The 17,116-nt window shown below is 37.7% G+C and overlaps 3 protein-coding genes across 5 annotated transcripts; 2 read left to right on the forward strand and 1 right to left on the reverse strand.

The window, feature by feature from the left end:
• Window positions 1-1,087: 1,087 nt before the first annotated feature.
• Window positions 1,088-6,594, reverse strand: LOC114747978 (tryptophan synthase alpha chain-like). 3 transcript variants are annotated; one of them, XM_028936334.1, is made up of 10 exons: window positions 6,412-6,593; window positions 5,683-5,878; window positions 4,702-4,848; window positions 4,565-4,630; window positions 3,921-4,029; window positions 3,005-3,081; window positions 2,657-2,734; window positions 1,854-1,931; window positions 1,465-1,524; window positions 1,088-1,382 (listed from the first exon to the last, which is right to left on the reverse strand). In XM_028936334.1, the coding sequence occupies exons 2-10, from the start codon at window positions 5,863-5,865 to the stop codon at window positions 1,248-1,250; spliced, it is 933 nt and encodes a 310-aa protein (XP_028792167.1). In that variant the 5' UTR covers window positions 5,866-5,878; window positions 6,412-6,593; the 3' UTR covers window positions 1,088-1,247. The 3 variants fall into 3 exon arrangements, with proteins under 3 accessions (XP_028792167.1, XP_028792166.1, XP_028792168.1); XM_028936333.1 differs by having other exon boundaries at window positions 5,683-5,884; window positions 6,412-6,592; XM_028936335.1 differs by lacking the exon at window positions 1,465-1,524 and having other exon boundaries at window positions 5,683-5,884; window positions 6,412-6,594.
• Window positions 6,595-8,611: 2,017 nt separating this feature from the next.
• On the forward strand, window positions 8,612-12,885 carry LOC114747980 (transcription factor UNE12-like). Its single transcript, XM_028936338.1, has 6 exons — window positions 8,612-9,069; window positions 10,384-10,503; window positions 10,651-10,716; window positions 11,599-11,664; window positions 12,001-12,078; window positions 12,162-12,885. Exons 1-6 carry the CDS (start codon window positions 8,752-8,754, stop codon window positions 12,390-12,392), a joined length of 879 nt encoding a protein of 292 aa, XP_028792171.1. The 5' UTR covers window positions 8,612-8,751; the 3' UTR covers window positions 12,393-12,885.
• Window positions 12,886-14,864: 1,979 nt separating this feature from the next.
• Window positions 14,865-16,804, forward strand: LOC114747979 (protein OSB1, mitochondrial-like). The gene is made up of 5 exons (XM_028936336.1): window positions 14,865-15,425; window positions 15,570-15,708; window positions 15,793-15,877; window positions 16,006-16,109; window positions 16,353-16,804. The coding sequence occupies exons 1-5, from the start codon at window positions 14,998-15,000 to the stop codon at window positions 16,539-16,541; spliced, it is 945 nt and encodes a 314-aa protein (XP_028792169.1). The 5' UTR covers window positions 14,865-14,997; the 3' UTR covers window positions 16,542-16,804.
• The last annotated feature ends 312 nt before the right edge of the window (window positions 16,805-17,116 follow it).

Below are 17,116 nucleotides of genomic sequence, written 5' to 3' on the forward strand. Positions count from 1 at the left end.
CGTGGAATTTTTTTATTTTCCCGGGGCATTACCTAACGATCATATATGGAGCAGCTTCATCTCTCTCGCTGTCCAATGCGCCTGGGGAGTTTTTTCCTCCCTCCCATATTTCACGATAGCTGACCAAATACCTTTCCCTTCAATATTCTGCACCTATATAAGCTCGTGACTTCCAAATGTGCCCTAATGTATCTGTGATTCAGACTCCAGAGCGTTAAACCCGTCAGCCTTGAAGGATGTGTTTGGTTCGAAAGAGGCGCGGGGAAGATTTCAATTTTTAATGGAGGAGAGAGAAAGAGAGTTAATATTAAGTTGACTGTTATGGTGGTATCAAATGAGTTTTTCTTTTTTTTTTTTCGCTTTTTGCAGGAATAGAAAGTCATATTACACAATATCAATTTCTTATTTTAAAAAGTCAACTTTTCATTTTAAAATCTTAAAATTTTCACCCTGCATATAGCACAAATCTTGTGTAGTTTTAAAATTTTCCATTCTGAAAAAAATAATTTTACATTTCTAGGATGAGGGTGCTTGCTAAAGTTTGAGAGGGTACCAAAACTGTAAATGATAAAGAGGTGTGATTCTAAAATTTAATCAAAGTAAAAATGCTTTTGAAATTTTAGAAATTTTAGAAATTTTATCTGATTAATTTAGTCTTACAAGATTTATCCACATCCTTTCCTCCAAAGGAGACGCAGGGTAGGAGGGGAGGAGGACTAAAAAATTAAAGCAGTAGGGCATTTCTCGTCCTAACGAGAGGAAGAAAAGCAAATCCTATTCCTTTCCCTTCAAAGCCCCCAAAAAACAGATAGAAAATGACCATGTGAAGTTCTGGAATGAGAGTAAAGTTGCTATCAATTGTCGCCAAAGAAAAGTTGCTATTAAGTTGTGACACCGCTTAAAAAATATAACATATTACTAAGCATTCAAGGAATCAAATGAACACATTGGTTCGTGGCCTTACTATATCCATCAAAGCCTTCAATCATCTTCCTTTAAAAGTAGTCTGTTTCACCACCATTTCATTCTTTGAAAACTATTCTGAGCGCCAATGAGTAAAAACAGTGTCCGAAATTCAACGGTCAGCTTGAAAAAAGGGAGACAATATATATGTGTGCAATAAAATGTAGATTACTTATTGTGTCAAAGGTAGTTCAATGAGATGGAACACTAGGAAAACAGTTGGGGGTACTACAGAAGTGTGAAGAGGATATGAATCTTATTCATTCAAGTTCATCAACTAGTTTTCAAGGAAGTGCAGATTTTAACGACTTGGTGAAGTTTTCTAATTCTCTCAACCCATCCTGGGGAGATTTGGCCTCACCAAGCAACTTCACCATAGCACTGCCAACAATCACCCCATCAGCTCCCCATCCCGCTATCTGCATCAAATCAAATTACATGATTCAGTATCAAGTACTGCGTCAAGATAGAAGCACCAAAAGTTATGGGCAAAGAACAAACCAGTTTCGCATGCTCTGGTTTTGATATCCCAAAACCAACTGCCACGGGCTTTGTTGTCGTCTGATAAGAAATGAGGTAGTCAACAAAGGGTTTAATCATGATGGAGAATGCTAACAATGTGACCATGGTGTGCAGGCTATTAAATATTCACCCAGTCTCATGGTAGCCGATTGTTATCAATCATACATGATCAATTGCCAGCACAAGAAAGTTCCAACCAAAGAGATGACAGGCTAAGAGCAGGTTAAAAGATTGACAAGAATTTTTCAAAGTATTCAGAAGACTTTCATAGCAAAACATGGCTTCAAGGGGGGGGGGGGGGGGTCTACTTCAGAAAAAAGGCTTTTACTTTAAATGAAAGAACTAAGACAAAGATTAAATTGACAAACCTCTTTAATTTCACGCAAAAGAGCCTGAACCTTATCACTCACTGATGCTCGAGTTCCAGTGACTCCTACTGAACTCACCTATATTGCAGATCAGGAAATGGTCTATGAATCATGATGTTTCATAGGCATAATATCACCAAATTGCAAGACATTTTCTGTTTTTACTGTTTCTGCATCACATTTTCAATATTTTGGGATAAAAGGCAATTAGATATTGCTGTCGCTCTGCTAAAGTTCAAACAGAAGATGATTAGACAGAATTTAAAAGTGAAGAGAACATCACGACAGGTTTCTTGATATTGGCGATGCACTTTTTCCACTTCTGATGGCCACTAATTGACCCACCAACCCTCAATTCTTTTGCTTATCTTTTTAACTAACGAAACCAGGTGATTCTTTTGTGTTGTATTCCTTCCTCTTGAGGATCAACTGGATCGTTCATTCTTCTTTAACAGCTAATTACAATAGTACATTATTCAAATAGGAGAAATCCAAACTTGGGACCAAGTTGTCCGCAGTTTAAGGCCCAAGTTGAGGGCAAGGCCTCAAACATAAGACCATAGATAAAGCACCTGGTTACCATACTTGCGCCCCATGCATGCAGAAAAGTAATAAATACATAATAGCAAAGGAATTTGCATTTCATTCTGCTATATTATGTCCTTTAGTTTGTCAATTATGCAAAATTCAATTTAGAGGGGGTGGGGACTCAGAAGGTGCAAAGTTATAGCGACCAGGGGAGAAACCCCCCCCCCCCCGGGGGGGAAGAGCTACAATGTTTGAAAGTTGAAACAGATTCTTACAAGATAAATAAATCCCTCTGCAGCTTCAACAATGGCTTTCATCCGGTCCGTTGGAGTAGTGGGTGTTGTGAGGAGTACCTTTAATCACATCACAGAAACAAGCTTTAAGCAACAACACTGACTAACAAATTTAACACATATATTGCAAAATGTAGAATCTAAAACTTAGAACCGGAGCTGATCACAATAAGCATTTCATTGTTCCACTTCATAAATTCATATTACAAACTACAATAAAAAATACGTTTAACACTGCGTCTCTAAAATTATGACCAACGATTAAATATGTAGGACAGCTAATCAAGAATTCAGGAACAAAGTGAGCCAGCATTTTAAAGGTAGACAAACCAATTCAATCCCATGCTTCTTAGCTTCCATCCTCAAAGCTGTTGTCTCCTCGAGGGGAACATCAGGAACCACAAGCCCTGAAAAGATAGGGAAAATTATTATAATATTCAAATACCTAAATTGGAAGGAAACAAAGAAAATGATGCTTTTGTTCGGGAAAATGCCAAAAAGATCCCTTGAAATTTTGGTTCACTTGCAAACGGTCTCCTCGACTTTCAATGTTAGGTCCTAGCAGTTACACATTCCAGTAAATAAATCTTTCCCTGATTCTTTGGGATTTTTTCCCCTCATTGATGTTATCTCACTTTCCACCCATGGTAGCATAGTAATATGTAGATTGTGGGATTCTCTGATATCGCAACTAAACTAACATCAGCAAGTGAAAAATAGTAATACATTGAAGCACCCAGTTGCCGAAATATGAAAGTTAAAGAATCTAATTGCCAGTTCAGAAAGTTTAAGTTTGAGGGACTATTTGCATGTGGTCCAAAGTTCAATAGGTTTTTTTACAATTTTTTTTCCTTTTCATTTCCTAGGCAACTTTTTATGTTGACCTCATATAGCAATTCAAACCAGGACAAGGTAGGAAAGTGCTGGAATTTTTCTATTTTATCCTCCAGAAATCAGAATCAGGAATCTAATTAGACTCGTACACTGAATCATGCGCAGATTACAAAAATCCCGCATCTCCATAATTTTGGCGTACTAAAATAATAAAGGACGTCTTTTAAGGCTTAAGGTAATATGCTACCTCTCTTTAAAATTCAATTTTAAGTGTAGCACGTGAAATAGGAGATCGGAACTGCTTTCTTGATCTCGTTTATGGTTTCTATCACATTATTCGGCATAAGGGTCCCTAAATAAGCGGGCTAATCAGAATGATATAATGAACTTCAGGCAATTATTGACGACTTACCATGGACACCAACGTTGCTAATAGTGGACATAAATCTCCCAGTGCCACGCTTGAGTATTGGGTTGTAATAAGTAAACAGTGCAATTGGACAAGACAACTGTGGAACAACCTGTCAAATTAACAATTCAGGATAGTCATTAGAACATGAATCTAAAACTAATTTGACCTGAGCAAGCAGTCGCTGGAGATTTCTCAGATATCCCCATCCTTTGGAGTAATTGTTTTAAAGACTATGGATGTGTGTGCAAGTTTTTTTTTCCAAAAATACACACACACACACACAGAAGAGAGAGAGATATCCCGTCAAAGGTTCAAATTGGTCAGGTACTCTATGGTTTCATACTTTTGTGTTCAACTAGGATGGCCAAAATAATATGCATGTATGCAATTTAGCAGCAAATTCTTGTCCATAACCATATTCCCTAGATACCATTAAGTCTAATTGCATCTTCTTCCCCTTCAAGACACAGTACAGGATCCAATCACTGGTTCATGACAACTTTTGAGTGTTTGCACAGCCACCTTATCAGTGAAAAGTGAAAAATAAAAAGAGTAAAGAAAATTTATAAAGAGTAGCAGGAGAGCAATTGAAAATAGGTTGAGGTTAATATTTAATGAATAGCAAGAAATTTCAACAGTTTTACCTCCTTCAGCATGGATATAATTGCATCTAAATTGGTACCCCTTCCCAAGGAACGGGTAGCAGCAGCCTGAATAGAAAGACTCATCAATATGAGAATTGGACATTACATGTCACCAAAGCGCATAAAAACCTTCAAACCTGGATAACAGGACCATCTGCCAAAGGATCAGAGTATGGAACTCCTAGCTCAATTATGTCAGAGCCACATGAATCAAGCACCTTCAGTGCTTCTGTAGTGGTTGAAAGGTCAGGATCACCAGCAGTGATGTATGGGATAAAAGCCACCTTGACACAAAAAGACTTCTTAGAGGAACAAAATCATTTGCAATTCGAAAACAAAAAGATTTAAAACATATAGAATCAAATGCAATATTTTATTTAAGGTGGTCAAAGTGTCAGTGTTGAAAATGGTCAACAAAGTAATCTAGTTCCCATTTAAGCTGCAGACTAAGAAATGATACTAAAATATTCAAAAGTAAGTGAATTAGCGTAGACCAAACAATTTTATGATCTGCTTATTCTCATTGTGAATAAATGTGCATAAAATTAGCCGTTTGCTTTTACTAGTTTGGTACTTAGTAATATTCATCCATGCGCACAAAATATTATAACATCTTAAGGGAATCAGCAATCTACATGACCATGGTATAACTTTAAACTCCAGAATTCTTTCATCCGCAGTCACAAATTTATGCTACTCCAACATCTAGTTGACCATTTCTTGAAAACCAAATACCAAAAAGATCAGTTCATGTTCCACCGTCTTCAAAATAACTCTGAAAAGATTCCAATACAGAAAACGAGTATGCATGATTCGTGCATTGCAGGAAGAATGCTATGTGGATGAGGGGGGAGAAACAACAGGTCCAAATATATTGAGCTAAAAACATAGTCAGAAAGAATAAGTGTACAATTAACTCTGGGAGCATTCTACATCCTAAAGTGCTCAACTAAAATCTCTTCACCATAAAGGCAAAATAGGCAATCAATATACGAAAGTAATCAACAACTGAGCACATTAAGGAACAAGTTGATAATCCAGTATTATTCAAGCTGAATTGTGACATAAAGGAAATAAAAAGCTTATGATTCGCAGCAGCAACAGAAAAAAGTCCTTACTTTTCCTTCTCTTTTCAGTCTATTGAATGTTTCGGAAATCCCAACAGATTTTGTGGTGCTGATAGCAGCCATTGTAGTGTATCTTCTAAGTGATACAATAGGTTTCTTGGAGGGGTAAAAAGTATGGAAATCGACCTCGCACTTCTTCAGTTGCAGGAAACTAGATGTCAGCGCAATAGCCATAAAGAAGGGTCGTCTGTCACTGAGTGATTTACAAATGAGTTTAAGCAGAAGATTAGTTCGATTAAGAGTTCAATAATGTAATATTACTCAAGATGAGAATGTAAACTTCTTTATGGGAATACAAATATCAATGTCAGTCTCCTGAACAAACAAGCCATGACTCCCCCACGGATATGAAGGACCCGTCTGGTTGGGCGAAATTTTGGCGCCGGAAATGGCAATTAGCCTCCTTTCACCTGCACGCCCATTTGACCGCACAGAGGGAGAGCACAGTGCCTCATCGAGCTCTCAAACCACAGCCACCTCCGGCGTCGATTCCCTCATCACCATCAGATCCCAGTCGACGACGACGTTGCTGCACTGAACTCTCTCACCTCCGACAATCAGCCAAATGAAGGGCATTCGTAAACCCCGAATAATATGTGCGTGAAAAACTTCCTACCATCCATACTTACTCGAATAGGAGAAGGATAAACGAAAACTAAATTTGAGGCTATTGATCGATTTATCAGTATTGGGCATTCAGGGAAAACAGAGACAACCCACCTATGAGATGTTAGAAATGAGGCCGAAAGCAAGATCCGTCTGGCCCTTCCACCGGAGGCGAGCTCACTCAACCTAAAAGTGAATAAAAAACAGTTCTTTCCACTCCCAGTGAAACAGTAGATGGAGTGAGACGTCCAAGCGGATTTGTTGCTCTTTTCGGCGGATATGCGAGGTTAATATCGGTAATCGTTAGCTCCACCAAACGGTCCGCTTACGACGGGTGTGAGACTCGTGCGGACGCGTCGCTGCTCTCTTGAGTTGCATCTATAATTTTTGCAAAATATATTTTAAATTTAATATATTTAGCTAAACTTATTTGTTTTTTTTTTTTTGACCGAAGCTAAACTTATTGTTGGGACTTGGGAGAATGAATCTGAAAATTGAATCTGTCAACTTCGACGCTTAATCATTGTATTCTGGTTAAAAAAATCTACGTGTGCAGCATTTTAGTTTCCGGCCTTGATATTAAAATTCGTCTTAAATATAATATTTTAATAATTAAATATGAGTTACATTAAGAAAATTTTGGTGAAGAATTAAAAATAATACTTTAGGATATCATATTTAATTTAGCTAATTTTCTCCCATGTTATTAAGAAATTAATCCTGTATTTTTCTTTTTTTGGTAATGCTGAATGTATTATCTTCATCTTCCAATCCCCTACTCTGATATTATTTCCGATCATAAAAATATTCTTACCATCTCAAACATCTTAAGAAAGTATTTTGTATTCTTAATCTTGTGAAAAGAACCCAATATCTCATCTTAATAAACCCAACTAATTAACCACATGACTTGAGGATACTATGTAAGATTAATCATTAAATGACTCGAGTAAATAGACGAATAATTGCATAATATTACAAGATACAGTGTACAATGGACAAAGAAAATATTTTAAAACATACACTGTATTTAGAACCAAAATCTAAATTTCTTGCCCTTTCTACCTCTCTTATCTTCTTTTTGGACCATGAGTTTATTTTGCACAAAAATTTTAGACGGATTCAGGTTTAATCCAAGCAAAAGGCAGAATGCCTGAACAGTTTTTTTTAAGTGATATCCATATTCCGCAGGACAAACCTGTATTATACCTTTACGCGTTAATCTAAATATCCTCATTCTATGATGCCTTCCTAAGCCTCGTAATAGGGACTTAAGTCCCCTCCCCTTTAAGTAAGTGAGTGCGGTTTTTACTGCTAAATTTACGAATAATGGATTGGGCTACGAGTTTCTAACTCTGTTATCCTATAACAAGATGTCTGAAAATTATAATATCTTACACCAATGGTACCCCCAGCCCAACCCCCGCCCACCAAAAAAACAAAAACTGGGTTGATGTATAATTTGTTTCCAATACCAATTTATTTCTTATAGTTTTTTGTCCGGATTTAATTTTTATAGCTAACTAACTGTTATTGATTTTTCTATCCCTTCATGAAAATTTGAATGTTTTGCAAAATATTTTTAAAGATTTGATCCCAAAACATCACAATCATCCTATAAGGCTTAGCATTGTTTGTTTCAACACTGCTCCATCATACTTAATTAAAAATGTGATTTATATTGGTTTAATCTAACACCCTGTGACTAACCAGCCACCAGTTATGAGCTAGGTGGTGCAGGCTAGCATTTAACCCAACAAGCAGCACTGGCTATTATTGTTGAGTTAGAAAGCTTAAAAAATTGCTGGTTTAATGACTCCCGCGTGTATATCACTCACATTTAATAGAAGCCATGGGTTGGATGTTATTTGTGCATGCTAGTGAGATTCTATAATGTACATGGGTACAAGAAAGAGTTTCTTCTATTTAGGGGGTGTTTAGATAGAAACCAAACCATGATTTTAAAAATGTTTTTACGGATTACGAAGTAAATATGTGGAGGAGGTTACCTCATTTTACTTTACAGAAAAGTACTTCTGAAACCGCGATTTTAAAAATGCCAAACACCCTCTTAAACTTGTAAACTACCTGCAAGGCTGCAAGTCTAGTTGCCAGAAAGGAAGAGAAAAGGGACATGCCCGAGAGAACGAAAAGCGATGGGTGGACACGTAAATCACTCAAAATGAAGCCCCTTTTAGACAAAGGGGGAAGTTTTCTGTTGGCACAAAGGGGCAAAATTTTTTAACCAAGGTCCAAAGATAAAGCCACTACTCTAGGCCCCGTCTCTTAGCTTAGCTTCCACAGAGAGAACTGTCTTCTCCTGAGTAGTGAAAAAGCAGCACTAGGAACAAAGCACAGCTCTAGGTTGCAGGAATTCTCTCTCCTTCATGTAGATAGGAATTGGTTCCTCTACGCGTTTTCTCAACTCGACTCAACTCGCTCCAGTCCGAACTCATGGCAAATAATCCTTCCGACGCCCCCGCCGACGACTTCCTCGAGCAAATCCTTGGGCTCCCAACTTTTGCTTCTGCCGACTCCGGCTTAGCCGGTACGGCTGCTCCGCCCCCGATGATGCTGCAGCTCAACTCCGGCGACGGCACCGACCACCTCACTTCTGTTGGCGCTGGCGCCGGTAGTGGTGCCTTTCATGCACCGGTGTATCAGCTAGGCCTGAGCTTGGAGCAAGGGAAAGGAGGTTTTTTGAAGCCCGAGGAGCCTTCTGGAAGTGGGAAGCGATTTCGCGAAGATATCGTTGATAATAGAGCGAAGAATGTAAGACAAGTGTTATTGCTTTTTTCTTGTTTCCGTGTGTGTGGTCAGCAATCCGCTGAAATGAATGAACTGATATTCACAAAAAGAATATTGATAGATGCTTTATTTCTCGATTTTGGGTTATGATCGTCAATTGAAAGCAAGCATAGCGGTTCAATGGTTTATGTTTTTGTTTCAGTGAGAAATAGTCTGTGGTATATATTTAGTTTGTTAAACAAATTATTCCCTACTCCCTCCTTCTTCTTTTCATCTCTATCGATGTATTCATGAGAAGACTCATAGTTAAGTTTCTATGACGCTGTTATGTGGCGGCAATAGTTTTGTTCTGTAATGAAATAAACTGGTGTTTTGTTCGGTCCAGTCAAATCTCATATTTGTTCAATAGCTGACATGACAGGGATGAAAATATAAGGTTTTTAAGCATTTAATCGTAAGAGCTCGAATTCTGATTATTGAACCGTGTTAGATTCATTTTTTTTAGTGAGGAAGAAATAATAGCATTTGACTGATGTTTAATGATGGAATTGCTGGATGGCCGGTATCTAATGCTATAATACAATCTGATGCAAATGTAAGTGGGAAGGGAGACGTAATTAAGTGAACCTATTTTTAGTGTTCAGCAATGTTTTGTCACTTGGGCATGTTATGCCACTACCATTGTGGCCCCGTAACTTAGCCTATACGGTGCAGAGAAAGCATTGGATGATTTAGCAAAATGAGACCCATGCATTAGTAAGGTTTGTCCCCCTTTGCAATAGCCGAATCTCAGAGATGAGATTGAATTGGCTGGCATATTAAAAGATCTATTGCTCGTGTCTTTGCTGTTGCCAACTGGATATAGGTTGTAGGCATTAAAGATAGTTCTCATCAGATTGCCATGCCTGGAGTGGATTTTTGTTCCTCGAGGACTTGGAGTTCAGCTATTAGAAATAGAACAATTTATTAAACTTGAAGTTTAAGGTCAGTTCTGGACTGTTAAAGACCAGAGGTCAACCTTTGCCACTTATAGCTATAGCCATATGACATTGTTTCCGTGGAGTGGTTTAAACGGTGCAGGATTATGGCACATTAGAAGATTGGGTTACTTTGGCACTTGAATTTCTGCTTGTTGTCTATTTCCTAGGATCTTTGAACCTGTTGATCATATAGGAGATTACTTGATTTTGAATAACCCGTAGATAAAAGTTTTTGGTTTTATGGCGAGAATCAAATTTTTGATAATTGTTCTTGGTCATCCCCCCTTTGGGAGGGAGTGGGGGACTTGGTGATCAAATAACTTTTTATTGGTCCTGATGATAGATAATTCTTTTGCAGGTTTTTCATGGCCAACCCTTGCCTACTACTATTCCTGCAGCTCCACATCCACCATCAATGCGTCCAAGAGTCCGAGCTAGAAGAGGACAAGCTACAGATCCACACAGTATAGCTGAGCGGGTGAGCTTCAGAATATTTACATGAATCAAGACTGTCTGCTTGCTGTGCTCTTTAAAATCAAAGATGGGCATAAACTGTTGAAAATTATAGCTAATTCCTTGATTATGCTCATGTTTCCTGACTCTTCATTTCACCTTTGGATAACAGTTGCGCAGAGAAAGAATAGCAGAAAGAATCAGAGCTTTGCAGGAACTTGTTCCTAGTGTCAATAAGGTATTGGCTTCTACATGTCCTACATGACATTTTATTAGCAAACTTGGTTTTGTGTTTGTTTGATCGAGTGGAGTTTTGCATGTAAATAGTAGAAAACTCAGGGTTTCCTTTTTCTGTTTCATTTTTGACCTGAAAAGTTGGAGAATGGATAAGGATTAGTTGGATAAAAATCACGGAGATGTATCTAATATCCACTTGACTTATAACCAATTTGTGAATATCTAGCACTATATCCCCAGCAACAAAACTGAGCTTACCTGTCAATTACAATAAAAGAAGAAAGCAGTGCTGAAAATATAACAGCTAGAGGGCGCATTTGATTTGTTGGTTGTTAATGATTTATTGCGTATTTGTTTCGGGCACAACCATCTCCTTTTCTCCACCAAGCTTGTTGTCTTTCTTTTTCAGTATGAGTTTAATAAAGTAGATGCCATTGTTCAAAAAAAGAGTGAATTTTGGACATTGCTTGACACAAAGCTTGCAGGAATGCAAGGGCAACTTAAAATGTTAATATATTGATTTTTTATGTCTTTTATCTTTATTCTTTTTGTAAAGCAAGGATAGATTACTCGGTAAAAGAAATATGCAATACCAACAACAACAGCAACAAATATCAAGGAAGGAGTTTTAATTGATATTCTAGTCTTTCCTTTCAAGTATTAGATGTGAAGAATTTTTTTTTTTTTTTTTTTTTGGTTCTACTGAAATTCCTGACATAACTATTGTTATAATTGAAAAATGGTGGAGTGATTACCGATCTTTAAGGCTTGCCTGTGTGGTGGTCTATGTTTCTCTACATTATGGTCAAGTAGCGTTTCGTAAGAAAATAATTTTCAGGATTTCATTGACTGTAATATTGTTCTGCATTTGTGCTCTAATCAGACAGATAGAGCTGCCATGCTAGATGAAATTGTGGATTATGTCAAGTTCTTGAGGCTTCAAGTTAAGGTAGATGCTCCTGTGCTCCTCCTCTTGTATTTTATATGATCTTAATATTATCCAAAACACCTGGCCTTTCTGTATAGGGGACAACAGCTTTTAATATGATTTCATGGTTTCACCTGTTACACAAGTTGCTTAATCAATGCATTACGATTCCTCTCATTCGGCTTATTGATTGGGTTCTACTCTTGGCTGTGAACCCTACTATAATGTTGGGGGCCACTCTGGATTGAGTCCTTTGACCCATGCATGTTATAGGGCCCAGTTTAAACCAGTCATCTTGGATTTATTGCTGAGTGTTGAAAACTTGTAATGACAGTTGTTTATCATCTGGTCTTTCAGGTTTTGAGCATGAGTAGATTGGGCGGAGCTGGTGCAGTGGCACCGCTGGTCACTGACATTCCATTATCATCAGTTGAGGTAATTAATCTGAAGAAATATGATTTTTCAAGATTTATTAGTTCTCTCTGGCTTAACTTATTAACGAGTCTGGTATTGATCAGGAAGAAGGAAGTGAAGGTGGAAGAAATCAACCAGCATGGGAGAAATGGTCAAACGATGGCACAGAAACACATGTGGCTAAGCTTATGGAAGAAAATGTTGGGGCTGCCATGCAGTTCCTACAATCAAAGGCTCTTTGCATCATGCCCATATCTCTGGCATCAGCGATATACCAGTCACAACCACCGGACACCTCCAGTATAGTGAAGCCAGAAACTAACCCTCCTTCATAGAACGCAGGCACGGGGGTTCACAATCCAACGGTCCCATCCAGGGCTCACCTAATACTGCTGGGACCCACAGGTTATTTGTCTGTTCCAATTCCCCCCATAATTTTAGTCATTGGCTCGCATCAAGTTGCAATCAAAGTCAGATGCCATAGCACTTTCTTTTTTAGCCTTTCTTTCAGCTTTTGCCAATAGAGGGTTCGATGTCAATGCCCAAGAAAATATAAGTGGACCCCACCATGTCTGATCAAATTTCAATTAAAGGGTAAGAAATTGTCAAAGTTCATCTAATATCGATTTGCTTTTCTTTTTAGTATGAATGCGTGGGGGGTAGTGGAACATGATGGAAGCGCTTTTATAGTGGGGCTTAGTTTTTGTAGTGGGCTGTGGGACCTTAGTAAAAGGTTAGAGTGGTGTGTAACATATTTTTATTAATTAATGATGTAATTCTAGAGATTTTTAAATGCAGAGCTGAAATGGATAATGGCTACTTTAAGAATGCTTGGTGTCGCAAGTCCAGCAGAAAAATGATGGTGCTTTTTGTTTGTTTATGGTGTGCCTGAGTTGTTTATTCAAAAGTAATTACGCTTCTTTTCTCTATTCTTATGGATCATTATTGGGCGATAAACCATTAAAGGTGGAAGCACCAATAAGGGTGTGCCCCTCGCTCCCTCTCTCTACGCACCCACACTATTTTATACAATTATATCATTGTACGAGTCCTCCCTGGTCCAGTATTTACTATTTAAGTTTAGATATATTATATAAAAATTTGTAAAAGGTCGTTGATTGCAAGTCATGGGGCTTGGATGTAGTTGTGTGATTTTATTCCAACTCTCAAGTGATAAAGCTTTTCTGTCCACTTGCACGCACCGTATGGTATAGGTAAAGTTTCACTTGTATCTTTCCAAGAGAGGGAGTCCTCATTTAGGTAAGCTCCTCTCTTAATATTGTCAATATCAGATCTTTATATCCTATGGGTAGAGTTGCAATTTCGTCAGGCCAAATAAAGTTACACTTTCGGCATCTTTTGAAATTCAACAAAGCTTTGTTTTTCTTTTAAAATTTGATTATCGTTTGTGTTTGATGGTTTTGCATTTAAAAATAAAGCCGATGACTTTTCATTTGTGATTATCATTTGTGTTTGATGGTTTGGCATTTAAAAATAAAGCCGATGACTTTTCATTTGTGATCCGCAGGCCCAAGATTTATTGTTGTTGGGGTAAGAACCAATTAAACGCAGTTATGTTAGTGATATTATAACCAAGTGGTATGAAATGCTTTTCTGAGTGGTAGGTTGCAAGTTTAATCCCACTTTTAGTCTCATGTCCTTAGTGTCTGGCTTTCTAATATTTTTTTTTTGTAAAAAAATCTGTGCAGTAATTTTTAAAGAGGGAGAAGCATGGACTGTTGTAAACAGTAACCTTTTAAGGTAGAAAAAGAAAACAGTAAACTTTTTTCAACATTAACTTAATAACTCAGTCTCCTGTGAAAAATATGTCTATACTTCTATTAGTTGCCAAATTTTGGAAAACACGAGATTAAAATTAATATTGGCAAAGTCACGATGATGGGGTTTATCTTTTAGATTCTGTAATTAAAAGGGGTGCACGTAAGTCGAGTAACGTGTAGAAAAATCAGTACATTTATTTGCAACAAACCAATAGCCAAATTTAAACTTTTATTTTGGTCCTAAATATAAGACGTCAATTCATTTTGTCTCTCGTATTTATACATTTTTCTTCAAGATAGTCCTTCTAATAATGATAGTTATAGCCAACATATTTAATTAGCAAGGATATTTTAGAAAAGACAACACATGTATTACGAATAACTAACTGAACTTATTTTCTTGATCTTCTCAAATTAGTCAACTTGGTCTTATAATTAGGACCGGAGGTAGTACATAATTTTTCTCCAATGGTTTTTATAAATTATAGGGAAAATTTATCTATTTAATTGATCCTTATAATTTTACCAAGTTTATAATGCAATCCTCATATTTTATTTTGTCACGCCTCAATCCTCATACTTTTCTGTGTTACGTCCGTCCATCTTTATTTTTCAACAGGGAGAGAATTTGAGTCCCTCAAAACTCGTCTTATGTGACGCTGACTGTATTAAATTTGCTTAGTTGGCATTATAATCACTGCCACATTCTAACCTGTCGGAAAAGCATAAGAACAAAGTCCCGATGAGTTTTTTTTTTTTTAAAATAAAAAGTCTCGATGCATTTTTTAATACAAGCTTCAATGCGTTACAGTATAAGGAAAGAATTGCTGGTCAAAAAACAAAGTATAAGGAAAGAATTACAAATTTAATAGAACGATAGGATCTAACAATTTTCCAATAATATGGGAAGAAGTAAAAGGTGCGGAGGAAACAACCCAAAATAGAAGGCCCAAAGAAATGGCCCAAGGGTCACTTCAATTTGTAGCCCAATATTGATGAGGCCTGCGTTTTTTTGCTTCGGGGCTCATTTGCTCCTCGCTGCTGCCGCGGTGCCGCCATATTTCGCGGTGCCCAGACATTTCATCCGTCGCATTCCTGATTTGAGCAGCAACGTCCTCTCCATTTCGCGCGCGTTTGCTTAAATAATCTGGTCAATGTCATGGCTGTGTTGGAACAAGCAATAGCGTCAACTAGCTTAAGGAACTTGCTCTTCACCCCCCAAAACCCTAGTTCAAGACTTACTATCCCTTCTGGGATCCAATGCTCAAACCATTCCCTGGCTTCTGTGCGTTCCATCTACTCTCGCTGCTGGAGGCAGTCCAAAACGAGGCGGAATGGCCGTTTGAAGTGCTCAATGGATGATTTCAAAGATGATTTCAAAGAGCAATCCTACGGCGATGACCACTACAATCAGGTCACGGTGGCCTACCCTAAGCCCTCCGAGATTCCTTGGAATAAAGAGCTTTGCAACTCCGTCAATCTCATAGGCGTTGTCGCCACTCCCATTGAAACTAAGCACTTTCCTTCGGGCAAAGTGACTGCTTGGACCCGCCTTGCCGTCAGGAAAAACGCCACCCAGACATCCTGGTATTTTATTTGCGTTTCACAGGACTTGGGCTTTGTTTCTTGTTGCTTCCTCTTTGTCCTTCAATTTTGGTACAATTTGACTTCGTTTTGGACTGCTAATCTCTGGCCAATCTCTTATTAAATGCTTTATTCCTTGGAATATAGGATTAATTTGACATTCTGGGATGAGCTGGCACATATTGCTTTTCAGCATTTAGAGAAAGGGCACCAAATTTATGTTTCTGGTCGTTTAGTTACAGATACAGTTGAAAGTGATGACGGGAAACAGAACACTTACTACAAGGTTTCGTAATTGCCAATATTTAATTTATTATTAATATTTATGGCCTTCCCACTAGCAGATCAGTGAGCCTTAGATCCTGTGCAGGTGGTCTGTCAGCAGCTGAATTTCATTGAAAGGAGCCCCTTATCATCCTCCTCATATGACCAGGAGCCTGATTCTATGATATCTGGCAAGTCTTGTACTTAATAGTCTGATTTCCACGACGTCTAGCAACTCTTGTATTTTTGATAAAGTGAAAGTATCTACTATTGTTCTGTTTATACATAACTTACGCCGCTTTCTGCTGGATGATTTCAGGTAGCAAAGGAAACTACGCTGCACTTAATACTGGCTCTGTAGAAGAATTATGGCAAGCATTTTTTGCTAATCCTGTGGAGTGGTGGGACAATCGGAAGAACAAGGTAGACCGATTATTAAAATTTTAACCTTGTGGATCAAGTGATTGTTTCACTTTTCAATTATCTCATGGCTACTGAATATTGCAACTTTTTTAGCTCACTTCTCCAGTGACACCTGCGAGGCTATACTTTCTCAATTTGCCTTACTTGATTTCCCCATTTTTACACCAAGGATCCTTCCATATTTGCTGAATATCCTATATAAGATGTTACGTCCTGGTTTTAATCCTTTCTGATAATTTGCAGAGGAATCCTAAGTATCCTGATTTTAAGCATAAAGATACAGGGGAAGCTCTCTGGGTAGAAGGCAGGTCCAATCCACCATGGGTCAAATCGCAACTGGCAATTCTTGATGCGAGGATGGGGTCCCTTACTAATCAACATGGCAATATATCTGCAAATATGGTGACCGTTGATGAATTATTGTCTTTCTAAGAGTACGTGTGCTAAATATTGATCATTAAACTTCAGCAACATTTTTGTTAGAGCGCTCAATAGATTGGGCCTACCAGGGCGGCTTAATCAACTTAGCAATTTGGTCTTGGGGTTTATCCTTATTTTAGGAAATTTTCAGTCCAAGTCCTATTTAACCCGACCTACTGACCACCAAATTAGTGTACCAACTCATTAATATGTTGACTTGTTTGTATGTAATGTATGTGTGGTTTACATATATGTGATACGTGTTCATTTTAGTATATTTATGACTTGTTTTAAACATACGTTGTAATGATATGAAAATGGAAATTTAAGTATAGGGTCAAGATGCATCAAACACTCTGAAGTATTTTGTGGTACATTCAGCACAATGAAATATTTTTTGATGCATCTAACACTTTAAAGTATTTTTTAGGTATATCCAACACCATGGAATATTTTTTATACATCTAGCGTTAACGTAGGAAAAAAAATATTTCGGGATGCTGGATGCATGACAAAATATTTTAAGATGTTGATGCACCTGAGAAAATATTTTAGGATGTTGGATACATCGTAACTCTGAGTATATA

Source organism: Neltuma alba, unplaced genomic scaffold (genome assembly GCF_004799145.2).
Source record: "Neltuma alba isolate B1F8T4 unplaced genomic scaffold, ASM479914v2 tig00005536_pilon, whole genome shotgun sequence".
Lineage (NCBI taxonomy): Eukaryota > Viridiplantae > Streptophyta > Magnoliopsida > Fabales > Fabaceae > Neltuma > Neltuma alba.

Excerpts from the sequence above, each read along its gene's own strand:
- LOC114747978 (XM_028936334.1), bottom strand. The coding sequence starts at position 5,865 with ATGGCTATTGCGCTGACATCTAGTTTCCTGCAACTGAAGAAGTGCGAG. Across the intron at positions 1,932-2,656 it reads CAGAGGGATTTATTTATCTT|GTGAGTTCAGTAGGAGTCAC; the intron begins GTAAGAATCTGT and ends TCTGCAATATAG. Across the intron at positions 1,525-1,853 it reads TTTTGCGTGAAATTAAAGAG|ACGACAACAAAGCCCGTGGC; the intron begins GTTTGTCAATTT and ends ATTTCTTATCAG.
- LOC114747980 (XM_028936338.1), top strand. The coding sequence starts at position 8,752 with ATGGCAAATAATCCTTCCGACGCCCCCGCCGACGACTTCCTCGAGCAA. Across the intron at positions 9,070-10,383 it reads TTGATAATAGAGCGAAGAAT|GTTTTTCATGGCCAACCCTT; the intron begins GTAAGACAAGTG and ends ATTCTTTTGCAG. Across the intron at positions 10,717-11,598 it reads TTGTTCCTAGTGTCAATAAG|ACAGATAGAGCTGCCATGCT; the intron begins GTATTGGCTTCT and ends TGCTCTAATCAG.
- LOC114747979 (XM_028936336.1), top strand. The coding sequence starts at position 14,998 with ATGGCTGTGTTGGAACAAGCAATAGCGTCAACTAGCTTAAGGAACTTG. Across the intron at positions 15,709-15,792 it reads AACAGAACACTTACTACAAG|GTGGTCTGTCAGCAGCTGAA; the intron begins GTTTCGTAATTG and ends GATCCTGTGCAG. Across the intron at positions 15,878-16,005 it reads GCCTGATTCTATGATATCTG|GTAGCAAAGGAAACTACGCT; the intron begins GCAAGTCTTGTA and ends GGATGATTTCAG.